The 21374-nt window shown below is 46.1% G+C and overlaps 1 protein-coding gene across 2 annotated transcripts in view; it reads left to right on the top strand.

The window, feature by feature from the left end:
* Positions 1-21374, top strand: part of Slc44a3 (solute carrier family 44 member 3) — a 66845-nt gene that overhangs the window by 34061 nt on the left and 11410 nt on the right. The window contains exons 11-12 of one of the 2 annotated variants that reach the window (XM_038311323.1): positions 2597-2753; positions 5838-5924. In XM_038311323.1, coding sequence (XP_038167251.1) covers positions 2597-2753; positions 5838-5924 — 244 coding nt within the window. Of the gene's footprint in view, positions 1-2596; positions 2754-5834; positions 5925-21374 lie in introns of both variants that reach the window. The other variant, XM_038311322.1, reaches the window with a different exon arrangement.

Genomic DNA, 21374 nt, shown 5'->3' with positions numbered 1-21374 from the left:
CACATGCACGCGTGCACACCCGTAATAAAGACAGTTTGTATTTCTTGTCTAATTGGACGGATGACCTTTACCAACGCCTCACAGCCTCTCATTCCACCCTGCAGGTTTTGCTAGAGAAACCCAAAGAGGGATGAGGGTCTCAGCAGGGGCCACACTGGTTCCTACTCACTAAGGGATTTGTTGGGAACCAGGCACCCCATGAAGCCCAGACTTTATTCAGGGACTGCAGCACAAAATTGGCTTTGCATAATGTTGGAGGAGTTTCTAGAGAGTGGCGGGCTGAATCGAACGGTTGTTCTTGTGACCCTGACATTGCTGATGTGGCTGGAAAACCTTGTGTACCTTGACTTAAAGGCATTCTCAATCGCCAGGCCGTGATGTCACTGTCTTTAATCCCGGCACTGAGGAGGCAAAGGCAGGAGGATCTCTGTGAGTTCAAGGCCAGTCTGATTTACAGAGCTAGTTCCAGGACAGGCTCCGAAAGCTACAGAGAAACCCTGTCTCAAAAAAAAACGACAACAAAATTTCCCCTGACTCCTATTCAAGTTATCACTGATTACCCAGCATGCCTAGCAGCAGAGCACAATGTTGGTTCTCAAACCATGGTTAAGTACAGCGCTTATTAGTATTATTTTCAGTTTCCTGGAGAAACAATCAGATCTTCTCCCTAAAGGCAGGTTGTGCTAGCTGTGAGGGAGCAGAGCTGATGGCCCTAGCCACTTGCTCAGTGGGAGGAATAGCAGGCTGATTGATGTCCCTGGTGACCGTAGGAAAGGACGGTGACTTCAATGACACTCTCTACTCAGTTCTTCTTTTGCAGGACAGACTCTAGTTTGAAAGCAGGTATTCAGTGGCTCTTGGCTTGGGTTAAAAGGGCCTTTTTTAAGTTCCCTCTCCCATCATGTGATAACCTAGCTTCTGGAGCCTCCGCATCTTCCTCCAGCCAAGCCCTGCAGAGCCAAGCATTGTGACTTGGGAGGGAGGCGGGGCAGGCACTCCTCTGTCCCAAATGGTAGTGAAACCTGCTCAGAAACCTGATGCTTAAACCAGACTTCAGTACCTGGAGGACCAGATCTCGAGGCCCCTTCACAATGGCCTGTGAGTCATTTCTTTCCCAACCAGATGGGAAGCAGGTGTTCCCTCTGCCTCTCTGTCTCAAGCTATAGAGTAAGTTCTAAGGCTGATAAATCTCAATGGAAAAGTAAACATCCTTCTTTTAGGGGGAAAAAAAGGAGGAGGTGAGGAAAACATGTCAGAATTTCCTGGCCTGCTCTACTCTTCCAGTATCGATCAAAATGACAAAATGCATTCCCATCTGCGAAAGCCCCAGTCCATCCTCCAATACCACGCTCCACCCACCTGGATCTGCTGGAGGATCACCTTGGCTGGCTTCAGATTCACCATATAGGGGAGAATGACAATGAACTTTTAGTCCTCTTGCTTCTACCTCCTCTTGAGTGCTGGAATTACAGACAGCACCACCCCTCGGGGCTCACACAGTGCTGGGGATTGAACCCGCGGCCTTGCGTGTGCTAGACAAGCAGAGGTGGGCCATGCCTACACATACAACCCCCTTGGGTAGGCAGCCAGGTTGTAGTTCTGCCTCAGGCTTGCTTCCATGTTCTCTTTCTCATCCCGGATGATTTAAGTAAGAAGAAAACGCAATGGTTGCCAACTCTTGAGACCTTGCTGGCCGTGGGCCTCCTCCTCCCTCGGATCCCAAGCCATTGTCAAAACTTTAATTCATAGTGACTTAGCAGGCCAACCCAGTTGTAGAGGAATCTTTTCTAAAGAAAGCAAGCCTCGCTTGGAGCCCCATGAAGTTGTTTCTGGGAAAGCCGGCCTCCTTTTCTAGAATGGCATCCTTGAGAACTCAGGGTCAATCAGAAGGTCAATTAGAAGGGTGACATCAGCTCTCCTTTCTTTCAGCTTTCAGGTTTGAGGGCGAGGGAGGACCATTCCTGTTCTGGTCTCTCTTTTTCTCTGTGAAGCTGACTTACACACATTCTTGGGAGCTGTGTCATTACAAGTCCAGTAAATGATTCACACTGAGGTGACCTTTAGGGAACACAGAAGAAATCAGCGGGTTTAGGGAGCCCAAAAATGTGCAGAAGCTAAAAGGCTCGGTGCTGTTACAGCTTCCTTTCCAACCAAAGTTCTGGGCTAACTTTGCTGGCCCCGGTCCTGATCGTGGGACTTGATGAAAGCTCTAATCACCAGGTTAATACTGGCAAAAAAAAATTTACACACAACTCCCTACCATTTAAACGGTGAACACTGTGAAGGACTCAATTTATTGCAAATGAAAATACTATCAGCAGGCAACTGGAAGGGTGGGTGGAAGGGCCGAGAACGGTAAGAAAGAAGGGTGTGTATTTTGGCTCGTTGATATTTTTTTCTGTTTTGCATTTGTTTACACATGAATGCCACCAGAAAATGTGAACTAGCCTGAGATATAAGGTAACCTTGGCTACCAAGGAGGATAAAAATCTTGCCAAGTGCTTACGGCATAATGCCAGCGAGATCTGAACCAGAGAGAAGTTTCTTGTTGCTTTCTTAATAGTGAGTTTTAAATGTTCTTTCCCCCTGTTCCCAGGAATCAAAACGACCCCCCTGCCCATCCAATCCTTTCGTCTCTCTTCATACTTTTCTGCTACCATCAAGGGACTGCGGCGAAAGGGTCGTTTTTAATCACTGTGACAAGGATCCCAAGAGTCATTCTCACGCACATTTATAATACTCTGAAAGATCCGGTAAGACAACACCCTAAAGCTGACAGGTTAAGGACCGGAAACCTAACGTTCTGTGTTGGCCCCCATGCAAGGGCTCGGACCCTGCTCCCCAAGCTCTGCTTTGTGTCCAGCTGAGAAGGGAGTCCTTCCAATTCCATGTTAACTGGAATCCTTCTCATTAAAATGCAGAGCAAATGCTTGAGTTCTGATGGTGCAGTTTCAGCTAGTGTTTGTGCCTCTTTCTCATGCCTCTTTGTAAGTAAAGATACATTATAAAGTAAGGATAATAGTTGTTTTGTTTTGATGCCAATGTACTCCCTGCCTGCTGTGTTTCTAGAGGGTGCCATGGGAAGTGGTTGGTATGGGCCAGGAGGAAAGAGTCAGTGTGTGTGTGTGTGTGTGTGTGTGTGTGTGTGTGTGTGTGTGTGTGCGCGCGCGCGCGCGCGCGCGTGTGCACGTGGCTATGTACATGCTCACACGCACTCGAGAGTGAGTAATGGGCAAGCTGACCTACATCTCAGCTCAAAGGACAGAAGACTGTAGGGCTTTTGTGCTGAGCGTTTTCTCCTCCTCGGGTTTTATTTCCATGCGCATTTAGTTATGAAAGCCAGTGGAAACCAGAACACCAGGAAAACAGCTGTTCTCATGGTGTCTCTAAGCTGCCACACAAGGGAGGCTTGGACTTTCCCCAGCTCTGCTGTTCTCATACAATGCTAATCCTTCCCCGCCTCGGTTTCCACCGTGGGGGTTTGGGACACGCTCTGGGTTTCACAAACCTACCTGATTCCAGCCCTTTGGGTATGGTTGCATGACCTTAGTAAGTGGGGAAGATGTATGCCCTGGTTCACGTTGTTCACGATTAATTGTGTTTGTTCTTAAAAACAGAAATCTAAATTGTTGCTATTTTAAAGTCCACAATCAAGGTTTCAGCTTGGCATATCAGGGAATTATCTGCACGTGGAATTATCTGGCTTTCTTATCTTGCCACGTGGAGCAGTTGATTATAAAACGCTTTCCTGTGGTTCCTTGCCTGGCTGAATTTTGGACACTTAAAGTGGTGGCTCTACCTGGCCCCGGGTAAATCTAAGCTACTACAGTCTTAGGAAACCTGAGAAGGGTTTCTTCCTTCCTTTCTAACATTTATTATTTGTTTGTTTATGTGTGTGAGCCTGCATGAGTCTATGTGCCAGAAGAGAGCATCAGATTATCTGGAATTAGACTTGCAGGCAGTTGTGAGCTGCCCTGTAGGTTCTGGGACTCGAACATGGGTCCCCTGCAAGAGCAGCCAGTATTCTTAACCACTGAGCCATCACTCCAACCCCAGTGCAGGGTTTCTTGAAGCACAGTATCGCCTTTTACTTTAAATATACTCAGGTCAGGTTGAGTATCTTGTACGCATGCTGCACATATCTGAATATGGATTTTATTAATATGCATTTTACAGACCTGTATATGTACTAATATGTTGGCCACTAGAACATATATTTAACAATGCATGTATTCATTTATTTAACATGTGAACTAGTCATTGATAATATAAATCAAGGAGCAGCTGAGAGCTTGCTGTCCCCCTCTGAGTAGGTATCTTAAGCCCTTGGGGAAAACAGCTTTCATAAACTCAAAAAGAAACTGGCGGAAGACAGAGAGGTCTCTCTGGCCTGGGTCTAAAGGGTTATTCATCTCTCCCCAGACTCCACAACGTGCAAGGGAACCAAACACCCATTTAGTGATGTCACCGAGGTCAAATACGACCTCATATAGGACTTCTGCAGCAGCCTTAGGGCTCGGTCCTGTGCCTGAAGTACCACTAGCTCTCATAGCCACGTGTGATCTCTCCTGCACTGAATAGTCTCATTCCCTGTCACCATCAGGCTGAAACCTGGCCAGGTCGAGTTTCACCCAGTTGAATTAACACTGGGACAAGAAAACGCCTATCTAAGGCTGAGCTGACCCGGGTCCACAGAGTAGGCTAGTGGACAATTGTTAGCTGGTTGGGGGTTTTGTTTTGTCTTCTCTGGGAGGTAGGTAGGATATGACAGCTACCCCTTGCCCTGCTAGTTCATTCAGATTCATTTTTAAATTCTTAAATTTTTATTGTATTTATTTATTTGTTTGTTTTTGGGGGAAAGGTGCTGTGGGTCCTGGAAATCCAACTCAGGTGGTCAGATATGGTGTTGAGCACTTTTACCTCCTGAGCCAGCCCTCTAGCCTGAGATTTTTATTTATTTTATTTTATTTTTACAATAGGTGGTAGGCAGAACTTGGTGAACCACCCTTTCCCCAGCTAATTCATTCTCAAGTTACACACTCAAGTTCTACTTCAGAAGATCGAATCTTTGAAACTTAGTCTGAAAACCTCACGAAAGGATCTCTTTCCCCCAACATTAAACTTGATTCTTTCTGTGGGCACATGATGAGTACCTACCGCATATGGTTGGATTTCTAGTCGGTGACAAAACCTCACAAACTTCACACTCAAAAGTCAAAGTGTGCAAGGCACGGTGGCATTTGCCAGTTGTCTCTGCATCTGGAGGTTGAAGCAGGGGTGTTGGGAGCTTGGGGCTAGTCTGCGCTGTGCATCAACACCTTGTCTCAAAAATAAGAATAAAATAATTCAGCCAGGCATTGTGGTTCATACCTATAATACCTACATTTGGGAGGCAGAAGCAGGAGAATCAGAAGGCGGTCAAGGCTAGCCTCAGGTACATAGGAAGTTTAAGGCTAGCATGGGCTATAAAAGACCTTATCTTTAAAAAAACAACAAACAAAAATTGTGCATCCCATTTGACTCACTTAGAGACAGATGAAGAGGGAAGAGAAGTAGAAGTCAGCTTTTCCTCTGCTGTCGAATACCACTTAACCCATCTTTCTCTCTGTGGAGGTTAACTGAACCATGCCATCTAAGGCCATGAATGAAAGCTAGTTCATCTGCAGGGATAGCAATTAGTTGAGTTTCTGGCTTATGAGTAAGAATCGCTCCAGGGTTTTTCCCCAGTACATAGATCTGCAGATGGAAACTGCCCTCCCATCAGAGACAAGCTACTTACCTTTTCTCTGTCGTCTCCCACTCTGTCTTTGTGGCCCGAACCTACCTGGTCCCAGCAGCATGGCGCGTGGTCAAGAGGCGCGTTCAGATGCAGCTACTACTGTGGGCTTCCGTGTCTCACCAGACACCTGCACCATCTCAACCAGGTATGTGCCTTCCCTGAGCCCCAGGAGTCTGAGGGTGGCTTCGAGTCACTTAGATCAGCAAATTCTTCAGGGCGGGTTGTATAATTCTGTCGGCTTTTCAGCCACGTAATGTGTCAAGTCCAGTTAACTCCACCATCAAATCCAGGAAAGCAGTCACAGACAAAAATGTGAAGAAATGCACATGGCTATGTGTTAATAAAACTTTACTGGTGGACTCTGAAATTTGAATGTCGTGTGATTTCACATGCAAAGAAACGTTTTTCTTTTGCCTTTCCATTCACTCTTTTTAACGTAGACATCATCCTTCACTCCAGCCTGAGGAAGGCAGGGCAAGAGTCTGTCAGACTGATCACACTACCTCCCCAGGGCTGTGGTTTGTAGACCCTTCCCTTGCAACTGTAGGCTGTTACAACTGCTCTTCAAATTCTGCAGAAATGAGTTTCTTTTTTTTTTCTTTCCAAAATAAAAAGGGGCATGAGCCTTTTCATATTTGATTAGAATGAATGGCTGTTAACTGTGAGCAAATGTCAATGATGTAACAGGGGTAATTCTAACCTAGGAGAATTTTCTCCCATTTTTTTCCCTGCATTTCACCAGCCCTTCCCTTTCGAGCTACAAATATTCTTTTAAAAATATTTCAAATCAACAGAGACGTAAATAAATGCTTTAATTTCTGTAGCTCATTTAGGAAAGTTTAATAGCTCTTAGTCACATTTAGACAAAGCAGTGTTTCTGGAAGGGGCAGCAACTGTTTTGTAATTTAAGTGTGCACAGAGATCTCACTTAGGAAAGCCGTTCTTATTATGGCCCATCTTCCTAGCAGATGCCCCACCAGAAGGGAAGGGGCTAATTAGGCCGTCCGCGTTTGATGTCTTATAAAGGGTATTTCGAATGAATACCTTTAATTATTTCAGGGAAAGTGTAGCAATTTTTTTTAAGCCCCGCTCTATTTTTAAGTCAGAATCTGGGCGTACATTTTAGAACATATTTGGATCTAAATACCACAAGCCACTATATATAAAACACAATAAGGCGATGTGGGCGTGTTTCAGTAAGGTGGGGCAGATACCAAGCCAGGCCACGCCTTGTGGATACACTCTTAGACTAAGATGCACGCTTCTTTTCTCAGAGCTGTGGGCACGAGTCTGGACACCAGCTGCTAGTATAAGGGTTTGGAGATGCACTGATCCCTGGATATGTGATAAGATATAGTTGAATCACAATTCAAAGCTAAAAAAATGTATAGCTAGACTGGGCAGGCCAAAGCCTGGGAGTACTAATACAAACCCAATAGCTAGATGGTCCTCCAAGGCTCCAGGCTGGAACCATTCTGGGCTTCATGGGATTCGGGTTCTTTCTGAGTCTTTCCCTGTTTCGCTCTTGGTATCAGACTGCGCCCATGGGAACCTAGGACACCCTATCAGGAGGGGAGAAAACCCAGTGGGGAAGAGGTAAGAGGAGCTCCAGCTCATTCCTTCCACCCCACCCTACCTTCCACTAAGACAGCTCCACTCCTATGTGACTTGGGTTTGGAGTCTACCATTTGCTGCGGGAGGGGGGAAGGTTAGGTAGGGGGGAAGTTGGGGTGAAGTGGGGGAGGTTGGGGGATGTCAGGACTCGGCCACTCAGCTCATTTGAAAACCACTGTCTGATTTTTTTTTTTTTTTTTTACATTTGTTTCCTCTACTCTGTTACCCCCAGGGCATATAGTCTCTGCCATCTAAAATTTCACCCACTAATGTTAACCTAAGACCTAGGGAATTGAGATTATCGTGGCGGGTGCCGTGTTCATATGAACCACACTGTAATTACCTTTATACAGGTGCTGTGTCCTGTATAAAGATACGGAACAGATAGGCAGTGGGGTGATTGTCTTGGGCACTGAGAGTAAGCTGGCCTTGCTCCAGCTCCAAGAATGAGTCAGTGGGGCAAGCCGGGGTGGCTCTCTGAGATTCTGACCTTGGGGTCTGTGCTGTAAGTCATGGCCTCCACTAGGGTGACTCCTACAGGATTGGGCAATGCCATCTGGCCTGAGAACTGCAGAGGGTAGGAGGCTGGGAATGAAGAGCTGAAGGGGGAGGCATGGGAAAGGAAGACCAACAAGCATGCTGACACGAAGAGGAGGGTCTGGAAGGGTCTGGGCTAAATGACTTCCTGAAAGTGAAGTATATGCTTAAGAAAAAAGACAGACAGTGAAGACTGACCATCATGGCGGGGGTGGTGGTTGGGGGGAACGACAGAGTAACAGGGGAGGAAAGCAGAACGCCGACACGCTGCATGAACTACACGGATATGGCTGAAGTTAATGGAGAAAGGCCAGGCTTTCTTACAAACAGTGCCAAAGGAACCCAGAGGGAAAAAAAGGACGTTCTATATAAAAAGACAAGTCCACCATAAATTTAAAAAAAATTATACTTCAGAGAAACCCTATCTCAGAAAGCCAAAATAATAATGATAGTGATGATGGTGATAATTCAAAATAGAACACAGACGCAAATGGCAATCCAAACAGTGGAACTTCCAGGAGAGAAGCCCTTAGTAACCCTGGGTTTGCACAGAGTTCTTAGATATGACACAGAAATCATGAACCATCAGAAAGAGGAACAGGGCACAGATGAGCTGGTAGGTGGGTTTATGCATGTCCCATCTCCAGCAACTCACATACCAGGTGTGTTGTACACCAGCAATCCCAGTCCCGGGGAGATGGATGCAGGAGTCCGAGGCTAAACTCAGCTATGTGGAAAGTTCAAGGCTAGTCTGAGTTGCACAAGAATGAGCAGAAAGGAAGGGGGCGGGGATAATGATGGTAAAAGGGTAGTCAGCACAGCTGTCAATCTCATCTGTCAACAAACAAAGGAAACTGAGTCCAAAGGGAAGAATGGATTTAGACTAGACTAGGAAACAGCTTCCCGTTGGACTAGGTTATTGCGGGGGCGGGGAAAGTATGGGCATCTCTGTGCCTCGAAATCAGATACTAGAGGGCCAAATCCTGTTTTCTTTACTGTTTGATGGAAAAGAGGCAAGGGAAGCTGGAAGAGGGCCAAGTGCTCGGAGGATAAACCCTGCTACGGCTTATCACTGCTTCCTAAAAACCTCATCCGTCTTCACTGAGACCCAGGACACAGGCAGGTAGATGTTTCTGCCTTGGTAGACACCCAGTCTAAGGCTGCGCGTACTTCATTTGCAGAGTGGGGTAATCAAACACCAAGCCCCATCGTTTCTCGTTTACTTCTCTCTGCTTCAAAGATACCAAATGTGTACAGCTGTAAAGCAACGGTGTCACCTCACACAATCATTACCCCCCAAATCATTTATTCATTTATGCTGTGTGCAACAATTTGCACCTGGGCATAATAGGAGGGGAACCAAGGGAATCTGAGATGTGTATGTAGCAGTAGGAAATACACGCATGACACATGTATACAACAGGAATAAATTTATAAAATGCAGACACTCAACAAAGGACAACCTTGGTAATTGAAGTATCTATGGATATCACCAGCTAATAAAACAGTAACAATGCCAGCTGTAGGCTATTGGCACCAACTGCCAATCAGTCCTCTGTGGTGGAGTAGTATCTTCAATTTACAGGCCAAAAAACCGAGGCTTGGAGAAGGTTCATAGTCAATGTCAGAACGAGGAGTCAGTCTAAGCCCATTTGTCCTCCACAATTAAGTCTTAGCACTATGCAGCTTTTCTAGCCCCAGACTCAGTACCCCCCACTCCTCAGGACTGTTCCCAGCAGATTTCTGATCCAGACAGGCTAGCTTATTGGCAGGGGAAGGTTCGCTAATGACAGACTTGGAGAGGACCAGAAGCCGCGACCACGAATCCTGTGGTTTCAGACCAGAGAAGCCTTAGCTGGGTGGTCTGACTTCTCTCCTCTCCATAGGCGAATCAGTGGTCCAGGCTTCTGGCCCCAAAGGCTGGTTCGTATCAGCCTGGCTGGCAAGGAAGCCTGGACTCTCCCTGCTCCCTCCCAACACCTTTGAGGGGCCCAACTGAAACCTCCCCAAGGGAGCATGCTGCCAACCACTCAACCAGAAAGCCTGCGTTCTGTGTTCCTTAGTGTCCTCACCAAGTTCCTCATGAAAATGCTTTCTTACCTACGAGCAGGGCATCTGTCTGTTCCCGCTCTACTGGTGGCTTTACAGCAGAGCCCTTCTAAGTACAAAATTCACCCCTGAGCCTCCAACGCTCTCACAGATGCGTCTGCATTGATCTGAAACATGCTAGATTTTTTCCTTTTTCAAATCTTAGAGGAAAATTACAAAATCCTATAGGTTTTTATTCTCGCACATAAACAAGATTTGCCGACTGGGTTTTTTTTTTTAATCAATAAGTAAAGTAGAACCTGTGGCTATTGAAATGTATGTTTTATGAACCCCAATAGGTACATTACTCTGTATTGTTAGACTCATATCCTCTTGTCTGTTATGACATCTAACTATCCGGGCAATGCCTGGGAACTATCTGAGTTTGGGACTTGTCTTACCTTAGGTTTTTATTGGTGTGACGAGACACCATGACCACAGCAACTCTTACAAAGAAAACATTTAAATGGGTAGCTCGCTCACTTAGAGTTTCAGAGGTTCAGTCCATTATCATCATGGTGGGGAGCATGGCAGTGTCCAGGCAGATGTGGTGCTGGAGCTGAGAGTGCCACCTCTTATGGGCAACAGGAAGTCAACTGCCAGACTGGGTGGTCTCCTGAGCCTAGGAAACCTCCAAGCCCAACCTCCTTAGTGACATACTTCCCCCAACAAGGCCATAGCCACTCCAACAAAGTCACACCTCCTGATAGTGTCACTCTCTTTGGAACTATGGGGGGCAATGACCTTCAAACTACCACTAGAGCCTAGGTTGGCAGAGTTGGGATGATATGAATTGGGAAATATTTAACCAGTATTGTTCAGGCACACTTGGGTGTTTGGTTCTAACCTAATTTTTAACTTTATTTGTTGTCATTTTAAGCATTGGCTTCCTCTTCTATTTTTTCCCTTCCAGCAGAAGTGGAAATAACTATTGAAAGTGAGCCACAGGGTGATTCCAATACCATTTGAAAACCACCAGTCTTCAGGGAGAACCTCTTAGAAAATGTCAGCTCCTAGTTGAGTGTCACAGATGTTTGCCTCTGTCTCCTCCTTCTGTGTGTAACTCAAGCTGGTCACTCCACCTCGGGACCTTTACAGGTTGAAAGAGTTGGGTTGGATAACTCCCACAGCCTGAATCCAGGCAGTGGTGGCGCACACCTTTAATCCCAGCATTTGGGAGGCAGAGGCAGGTGGATCTCTGTGAGTTTGATGCCAGCCTGGTCTACAGAGTGAGTTTCAGGACAACCAAGGCTACATAGAGGAAACCCTGTCTCAAAAAAACAATAAATAATAATAATAATAATAATAATAATAATAATAATAATAATACTCCCACTTCCATATAGAGCCTTCTGCCCTTGGTGAACTATTTAACTCAGAGTAGAGGCTTGCAGATGTCTGCCCACTCTGTCATGTATCTGTGAACTGGGATTAAAATCTTGCAGTCAGAGTTTTCCTGACCTGACTGCTTGCTCTCAAATAACTAGCACTTGTTTCCCAAATTACCACACAGAGACTTAATTATAAATACTCAGCCAATAGCTCAGACTTAATACTAGCTAACTCTCACACGTAAATTAACCCATATTTCTTGTCTATATTTACCATGTAGCTTGGTATCTTTTCTCAGTATGCGTGCCCATCTTGCTGCATCTGCTGGTGACTTTCTGACTCCGCCCTTCCTTATCCCATCATTTTCAATTTGACTTTCCCACCTAACTTTGACCTGTTCAGCTATTGGCCAGTCAGTTTGTTTATTAAACCAGTCATAGCAACATATATTCACATAGTGTACAGAGGATTATTCTACAGCAGAATTTAATTGTTTTCCTGTATTCCAGATTGACATGATCTTCACCATCTGCCCCACAACAATGCTTCTTTTCTCTTTTCTTTCTTTCTTTCTTTCTTTCTTTCTTTCTTTCTTTCTTTCTTTCTTTCTTTCTTCTCTCTCTCTCTCTCTCTCTTCCTTCTTTTCCTTTTTTCTTTTCTATTTTTATTTTTGGCTTTTCAAGACAGGGTTTGTCTGTGTAACAGCCCTGGTTGTCCTAGAACTCTCTTTATAGGACAGACTGGCCTCGAATGTGCAGAGATCCACCTGTCTCTGACTCCTGAATACCGGGATTAAAGGCGTGCGCCACCACACTTGGTCCCAAATGCTTCTTAATCTATGGCAAGGCCTGACCCTGGAATCACAAAGATCATTGTGTTGGCCATTTGGAATCTGGGGGAATGGCTCTCGGGCATACTCAAGAACAAAGCAGAGCCATCTCTCTGGGTCCACCTAGAGGGATTCTGTTGGGAGTGCTGCTAGGCTGGAGAAAACAGCATGTATGATAGACAGTGGGACTCAGGACAGACACTGGTCATCATGGGGAGCCTTAGAAGTGAGTGAGTACTATGGTGCCCAGCACCGTTCCTGCCCCCATTCCCTGTAGGTGATGACACAGGAAGACAGACCTGTGTCCCTAAAAAAGGGGCAGGGTATACTACCTTAAAGTACCTTGAAGCAGACTGTCATGCATGCAGCCTCCTTTACTTTAGCATCTTTCTGGATGCAGGCTAAGCCAGTTCAAAGATGTTTGCCTCCTGGCATTTGCATGGAAGCACCGGCAGGCAGCTCTGTCTTTCTGAGCAACAAACACACTCCTTTGAAAGATTCAAATGGTCCCACTCATTTGAGCGCAGAGAGGAGCTTGCTGCTTCCTGGGAAACCCAGGTCCTTGCCGTTAGCTCTGCCTCCAATGCCAGTCTGTCTCCCCATCCACGGACAGTAGCAGTACTCAATGACTTTTCCATGTCCGGTTTTGGCTCATCAGAAGCCATGAGTGGCAGATCATGACACTTCTTTCCCTCCCCCAGAGCAGCATGTGTATCTCAGGAGGAAGAGGCAATGAACTGTGGGAAATTCCTCTAGCAAGATTCTGAGAAGGATGGAAAGAGGCCTCAGAGAAAGTTCTTTTAGTCCCCAATGTGGCCCTAACAGTAACTCTGGTCATAGAGCATCAAGGCTTTCTCTTTCTATGGCAAAGATGTCTCAGCCTCCTCCTTCCCCTGCTTGCTGGCTGGGAGCTATCCTGGGCAGCCAGCTGTTGCGGGCGCTCTCGAGAGGTGCCTCCTGTTTGTGTGCTTTAGAGGGAAGTGCACATGTGTGACCATATTGACCATTTGCATGCAGGCTTGTCTACGGACGGTGATAATCCCCCCCTCCACTCCCCCACCCCCGCTCCCAGCTGTCTCAGAGCAAATGCTATTACCCCTGTTTTAGATAGAGAGGACTTAAGCCTCCTCTTCATCAGTGGCCCCAGGCTGTCTGGAAGAAAAGTAGCTGAACCCCTGTGCTTCCTGGTGTGCAGCTCAGGAGCTGCCCCTGGGTAAGAAGGGCTTTGTGTACCGGGCTCACACCTGCTCTGAGCAGGCTGCAAGTGTCAGAGCTTCAGAGGGCGAGGCCCTGGGGCGCTCTTCTCTAAGTGGACCTTGGTACACCCTCTGGGAGCAGCTGCTATCTTCCACAAGACTCTGAAGTCCTTCCCGATTTGAGATTCTATTTTAAGGGGAAAATAATTGGGGTTTATTGAATGAAGGATTGCGTCAATAACAGGAAGGGAGGGGAGTGATATCAGGTACCGAGGCAAGCAGGCACCTCTGCTGGGAGGGGACTGTATGTGGCACAAATGGCTTTGACTTCCTCCACAGTGTGCTATCCCCAGAAATGAGGATGCCTGCTGTGTGCTGGGTGCTTACAGATGCTGTACTGGGCGCTCTTGCTTCACCTGCATTAACTAGAGTCAGCCTCACCCTCAGCCCTTGAGAGGTGCACTGTTACTATTTTCAAACAGACGATAACACTTAGACTCTAAGACGTTAACACAGAAGGGAAGTGAGAGTTGCCTCTTGAGGTTGAGAAGACACAATAGGCCTCTCTTCCTCCTTATCAAAGTTCAAAACAGTTGAGAGACACAAGAGTCAAGCCTGAAAATATTACCTTGAACACCAAATCAGCTGGCTGGAAAACGCATCCCATGAACAGCTTGTCAATAATTCACCCAAAGTCAAAGGGACCAAGCCACCCTCCTGCAGGCCTTACCCTGAGTGGGAGCAGGAGCTGAGAGAGTGACAGAGACAGCAGGACTCCCTCCCCAAATCAGGAGGGGGTTGAGCAAGTGTGTGCTCTGCTCCCCCTTCCACACACACTAGTCCTGAAGTCGGCCTCTTCCTTACAGAGAAATGAGCTCTGTTCTCCCAAGGGACATTCTTGGTCCTTAAACAACAAAACCAGGACCAACGTGACTCCATACTTGGGTTATCACCATGCCTGGAGCACTTCTTCTGCAGGCGAGGTCCTCAGAACCACAGCCCTTCAGACTTCAGGAGAAACCTTCCCTTTATTACAGCAAAACCTGTAGGCCAGAGGACTTGCTACCTCATCCAAGGCTCCATGGTGAGCAGAGTTCTTTCAGCCCTCATCTTTATCTTGTGTCTCCTCCTGCCTTGCATTCTTCACTAAAAGGCTGAGGACAGGCAAGTGTGTCCTCTTATACACTCTATAAGAAGAACTATATGCAGCTTGCCCCTTCACAGGGGCAACATGGTCTGACAGAACTCTGCTCCGAAGGCAGAAGGTTAAGGGATGTTTGGGTTCTTGGAGGACCTGGATTTCCTAGTAAAGATGGGACCATACTCTCAACTTCCTGCTTCAAGCCTCTCCTGTCTCCCTTCTTCCCTTCTTCTAAAAGACAGTTGCCCCTCCATCAGTGTTCTCTAGTCCTAATTCCTCACCTCTCTCAGGACTTGCGCCCGTATTTCCATTTTCCCAGGACTGGGCTAGAATAAGGAGAATTTGGTTGGAGGTAGATAGAGCTGGACCTGAGTACTGTGGGACCTGGAATGGTTCCCTTCACCCCATTAGCCTCAAATATAATGCAAAATCTCAATGACTACCTCATGGACACAAAGGAGGACTAAGGAAGCTAACACACCAATATTTAAGTGTGCCTTCTGCCTTTCCTTACGTGATCTATAAATGTTATTTGCTATAATGGAGCGAAGGTATCTTCTGATGTCTAGTGGGCTAGGGCTCTGAGGATCTAGCCTGTGGAAGGAAGGCCCGCAGAGGACTAGAGAAAATCTAAGTTTGAATCCTGGAGTCGGGGTCACCTGAATTCTCCTGGTTTTGTTGTTCAATAGGGGAGGGGAGGATTTAGTAACTTTCACTTCTCAATTCACCAAATATTGGAAGTCTGTGTGCTAAAAAAGTTGATGGTTAAAGTGTCTGTTTCCCAAGGTTTTGACAGATAATTAAAGCTCTTTTGCAAAGCTCTTAGTTCTATGGCTGGCATGTAGAGATAAAACAGAAGACATTAACATTCCCTCACCAACCCATCACTGGGCGTGGGAGTGCCTGGTTGTATCCTGTAGCACTCTGAAGACTGCACAGTTCATGGGGTTATTCATTGAATCTTCTCTGTTGGGGGGGAGTCAGTATCCATGGAGGGTTTCTCCTATAACGGTCTTCCCTTCCTCGACCCCAGCCACCGCCACTGTATCCATCACTCAGTGAGGAAGCAGAGCTGTTCAGAGTACTACTTTGGCGTCTCACATTCCAAAGCAGCCTGATGTTTCCTCCCAACTCCAGGGGCCAGCACTTACATATAAACCTGAGATCAGGACACAGATTTGTGACTGTGGCTGGAGATGGAGAAATCAGCCCATCCAGCCCAGCAGTTCTAGGCGGCAGGCTCGCCTGTCCCTGTCCCTTCTGCATCAAGCCTTTGTCACTGCATCAGCTTCTTGTCACTCTCAGTTTCTGATGTCCAAGACAGGGTCTCACTATGTAGCTCTGGCTGTCCTGGAACTCGCTACGTAGACCAGAATGGCTTTGAACTCACAGCAATCCACCTGCCTCTGCCTCCTAAGTGCTGGAATTAATGACATGTGCCACTATGCCTGGCTATACTTCCCATTTTTTCATCAGGAACATTGTCTAGCAAGGGTAACTAAGACTGTTTCCAGAAACAGAGGTCTTAAAAATTCACCCTACCCAAGGGGCCATCATTTCTTAATTATGAGACACCTTGTATGATTCTGAGCGTCACTTAAAAGACAAGGCCACCAACTTATGCTCTTACCTTCCCATCAAAACATGTCTGAGATATGCCAGAAATAGCAGACAGGACCACTTGGGTTTTTATCTATGGAAACTACCACTGAAATCAGCAGAAATTGCTTTCCTCATAAATAAGCACATTCTGTGGCAGTGTTTGACTGTGGAGGATCTGGAAGTCCAAGAAGCAGCAGATCCTCTGTTACATTTCTTCCCCTCAGCAGCTTTGTGTCTGAGGCAGGTACCCTGATTGTCCACATCTGAAGACAGACCATCCGCTGTGTTCAAAGGTAGGGAGGAAGGAGGATGCTCAGCATGCAAGAAAGATGTCTGACAGGCTAACGCTACCCCCGAGTGCTGAAGAAATGTAAAGACTATAGATTATTGCTGATGCTTCCCAAACTTGTTTAGTATGGGAAATGGAATTAAACAGTTAAGTAGCTCCAACCACAAATCTAATCATCCTTGGGGTAGGGAGCAGGCTTCTTCGTGCTATCTCTCTTTGGGTCTTCTTCTGTACTACTTGGCTCCTTGAGACTACTCCTCCTCTCTTCCCTGCCTGCTAAGCAAGGCATGAGCTGTGGGTGCATTTATCAGCTGGCCTTTCCTGGTTGTCTCTGTCCTAGACCTTGAGAAGGAAGTGCTTGGTTGGAGGCTAGAGAATGCTCTCATAAGAAAAGCAAATGAGAGAAGTTGTGAGTCAGGGTGATTAGGAATAAAATAGTCTCGATTTGGCAGTCACTAATCCATGCTGGAATCCCACAAGGCTCTCACCACCTGAGCTTCATATTTGAATGATTGTCACATGATTGTGAATCAAAGATCAAAACTCAGATGTGTGAGAAACACTGTCTCATAACCCAAGTTCTTATACTGAGCTCCCATTCCACTGGATGGGCAGACAAGTGAATTGCTATTCTTGGGCTCTTATGCAAGGTTTCAGGTGTTCGCAGGCATCAGTTGGCACAAGTTGCTTTTGGGAAAGCCATCTTCTTGTCTTCATGGCTCTTTGGACCCTCTCAAGAAAATGGGATTCTTTTAGAAAGTCACGACATATGGTCTTAGGTGCCCAGATATGTGAGCAGGAGGTTACCATCTGTCCTGGTCATCTAGAAGAACACAGTTCTGCAACTTCCTCTTTCCTAGACAAATAAAGTCCCTAGTCATGGAACATTTGCTCGCTCTGCTAAGACAAAAACAACTTAAACCTCTGGTCAGAACCCACCAATCTCTGGTCCCTCATCCCTCCACCCAGTAAGATTCCCTTCTGCAGGTGGAGAAAGACCAGAGCACACACCTGCAAGCCATTCAGATCAGATTGAGGAACTCTGCCTTTGCCTTTCCCCCTTTCAGGGAAGGGCTCAAAAGGTTAAAACCTGGGGCAAGGGGCAGGGGAGCAGTAAAAGTGGTAGATGGGTTTATTATCTTTTTGCTCTTGCTCTGCACTTAGCCCCTGAGGAGGAGAAGTAGAGCCTGAGTCCTTCAGGGAGAAAGGAAGAAATCACAGGAAAGAGGGCAGGAAGCACGCATGCGCCTGGCAGAGACCGTGGGCAGCCCTTCTGCTCAGAGACTCATCTCTCCAGACGTTAGGAAACAAGTTCTCTGCGAAGTAGGCGAGGGAACGGTGTCGATAAATTGAGTTCCATTAGCTTCCTTAAGTAGGCGGGGCTAGGACGTGTCTAAAAGCGTCGGCAGTTGGATGGATCCAGTCTCTGACAGCAGTTGGGTTTTATCTTCCCACTCGTTTTGCCTTTCAGAGGATGCTTCAGTTGGCATGGGGTCGGGTAAAGAGAGTATTAGTGAGATTGTATTATCTGAGGAATGAGACAGCTGCGCTAAACGGCTTCGTCAGGATGCATCCCCGTGTGAGTGGGGAAGCTGTCTGGAGGTGTTTGCCATGCCGCGCCAGTCACCATGAAAGGGACAACAAAGAAAGCTGGGGAGGCCCCGGGAACAAGAGACTGCTGCTCTCATTAAGTGCCCAATTCTAGTCTGTATCTGGGAGCTTGACCAAAGCAGACCTTCCACACATGCCTACGGCCCAACGGACAACCATGAGGCCCATGTGGTCTTCACACCAGCCCTGGGTCCATGCTGAATTCATATAGCTCTTTCATTTGTAAAGTATAGCTGGGAATCTGAAAGGGGGGGGTAGGGGGAGTACTAGTTCAAAAGAGCTGCTGTCAGGAGACCGGCTTTCTGAGCAGAGTACCAGCAGAGAGGGGTGTTGAATGGAAAGACCAGAAGCCAGGCCTCAGAGGCTCAGAAAGACGACATCTGTCATACAAAGAGGCATCATAATTAGGATGCTACAAGGACTGGCATAAACAAACATGTTAGATAGATGTGTAGACTTTGGCAACAGAGTGCAGAGGCTAAAAATAGTCTCTCATATATGGCTAGAGACTCCAGTTATATCATAGGGAGAGGACAGTCTTTCCAACAAACGTTCTTAAGAAAACTGGCGATCTAGAAGCAGAAGACTCTCACTGTGTGGCATACAAAAACCAACTCAGAATGAACTTTAACCCGAAAGACCTAAAACTACACAATCCCTGGGCTAGAGAGATGGCTCAGTGGTTAAGCGCTGGCTGCTCATCCTGGGCATCTGAATGTGTTCCCAGCACTGACATCACAGCTCATAACCCCCTGTAACTCCAGGTCTAGCTCCTTTTCTGACCTCTTGGGACAATGCACACACGTAGAGTACTTATATGTAGGCCAAACACCCATCTACATTAAATTAAAGGAGATTAAATTAAAAAAAAAACTTTAGTTTTTTTTTTCTTCCTGGAAGAAAACACAGGAAGCTAGTAGAAGGCATTGGATTTGGCACCAATTGTTCATATGTGACACAAAAACATAGGGCAATAATAAAATAGATAGAAAAGTCTACCTTAAACTCAGGAACTGACTGCATGCCCTAGGCAACAATTTGCAGAGTGACCCACAGAGCAAAAGGCCCATCTTTGGAAAGGGACAAAATGACGACAAGTCACATGTGATAAAGGGTTGATATCACCAATGGATAAAGAACTTCAGCTCAATTACAACAGACCAAAGAACTCATATTTTTTTAATGAGCAAAGTATTTGAAAAGGCATATGTCCAAATAATCTATACAAATGGCCAATAAATGCATGAGAATATATTCAACATCATGAATCATTAGGGAAATGTAAATCAAGGTCATGAGATGTCACCTCATGCCCTTCAGGTAGGTGACTTTCAATATATCAGACAATTATGAGTGTTACCAAGGATGTGAAGTTGGAGCCCGTGTGTATATAATTGGTGGGAATATAAAATCATGGAATACAACATGAAGTTTCCTCCAAAACATTAATAACAGAATTATCATACTGTCCAGCACTCCACCTTCTGGGATCCATCCAAAGGAATTCAAAGCAGAATCTCAAGAGTTGTGTGCACAGCTGTGCTCATCCCAGCATTCCTCATAATAGCCAATGGTGGAAGAAACCAGTGTATGTGTACATGGATGAACAGAAAGAGGGAATGATTACATACCCACCGAGGAATATTATAGAGCCCTTAAAAGAAAGGAAACCCTGTCACACGCTGCAGCAAGATGAATTTTAAGAAGATTGTACTAAGTGAACTTGTAGCAAGTCTTTGGCTGTACTGCCAGCTCCCAAATAACAGCACTGAGACTTATTACTAATTATGAAAGCTCGGCCTTAACTTAGCCTTGTTTCTAACTAGGTCTTATAACTTACAGTAACCCATGCCTATTAATCTATGAGCTGCCACATAGCTCAAGGCTTTTACCTCTCTTCCTGCATGTCCTGCTTCCTCTCCATATCCTCTGGCATCTCTCCTATGCCTCAATTCATCTCCTTCCTCTCACTCCCGTAATTCCCGCCAAACTTCTCCCCTTGGCCATTCAGCTCTTTATTAAACCAATCAGAAGGCGCCTTGGCAAAGACATTAAATAATCCATTTCAAAAGGACAAATGTCCTATCTTTTCCTTTGTATTCATCAGACCTTCCTCACAGTGACAAAACACCAGAGGGAAACAACTTAAAGAGGAAGGTTTTGTGTTGGCTCATGGTCTTCAGTCCATGCTAACTTGACTCTGTTCCTTCTGGGTTCAAGCACAGTGAGGCAGACTTTCAGGGGGAGAGTATATGAACGTGGCTGACTTTATGATGGACAGAAGGCAGAAAAAAATAAAGTGCCTAGAGACAAGGAAAGCACGTCAAAGACACACCCCACTTCCTAGTAGAATGTTTAGCCATGGACCCATCCATGGGTAATCCATTGATGAGGTTATGTTCTCATACAAGCCTTCAATGCATGAGTCTTTGTGGTGGGTGAGAGTGGAGAGGGCAGCTGATACCCTAATCATAACACCACTATATGAAATGCCTAAAGAAGTTAAAATCTGCAGAAACACAAGGTAGAAAAGTGGTTACCCAGGACTGGGAGAATCCATGTTTTGTGGATATTGAGTGTCTGTGCTATAAAATAAGACAGTTCTAGAGATCTGTGCACAACCATTTCTATATACCACTATTCTGATATTCCCAAACTGTTCGAGATGATAAATTAACGTCACATGTTTTTATTACAATAAAAAGAAGTAGAAAGATAGGCTATTATATATATTTCAGACAATCCATTTTTCTTCTCAGAGTGCTTCCTACAAGATTTGCCAACCCACAGTCCAGAGCCGAACCAGGGCTGCTGTTGGCCCTTGTCCCTCAGCCTAGCAGGTCAGCTGGTGCCTTGCCAGCCCCTTGTCAATCAGCAATGTGTAGACACCTGGCTTAAAGCTATCTCCCCTTAAATATGTGGTATCCGGGAACACACCTGGTTCCCACTGCTCCCCTCATTTCAGTGGTACCATTTCCCCAGTGCTCAGCTCCAAACTGGAGATGCTTGGTGCTAACTGAAGCTCCCACCGTCTAACACCTGTGAGCACCATGGTGTTTGTGGAGGTTTCATAGTGGAACAGGCCCCAGGGTAAACTGCTTCTTTTATATTTATTTTTTGAAGTTTCATACATGAGTACTGTATTTACATCAGAGCTAAAGATTTTGCGCACGCTATCGAGGTTTAACCTCTGAGGACCCTGAGTGTCAGGTAGCTGTCAGTCACACTGTACAAATGAGGGAACTAAAGCCCAGAGGCTAAGGAGCTTCACCAGGATGACAGTGGTTCTATGAAGGTCATCTCTAAGACGGCCACAAGCCACAGCAGCACCGGCTTGGCGGCACTGGCTGAGTTCC

The sequence above is a fragment of the Arvicola amphibius genome, chromosome 14 (assembly GCF_903992535.2).
Source record: "Arvicola amphibius chromosome 14, mArvAmp1.2, whole genome shotgun sequence".
Classification (NCBI taxonomy): domain Eukaryota; kingdom Metazoa; phylum Chordata; class Mammalia; order Rodentia; family Cricetidae; genus Arvicola; species Arvicola amphibius.
Note: the sequence above shows the minus strand (reverse complement) of the source record. Positions and strands in the feature narration are given on the sequence as shown.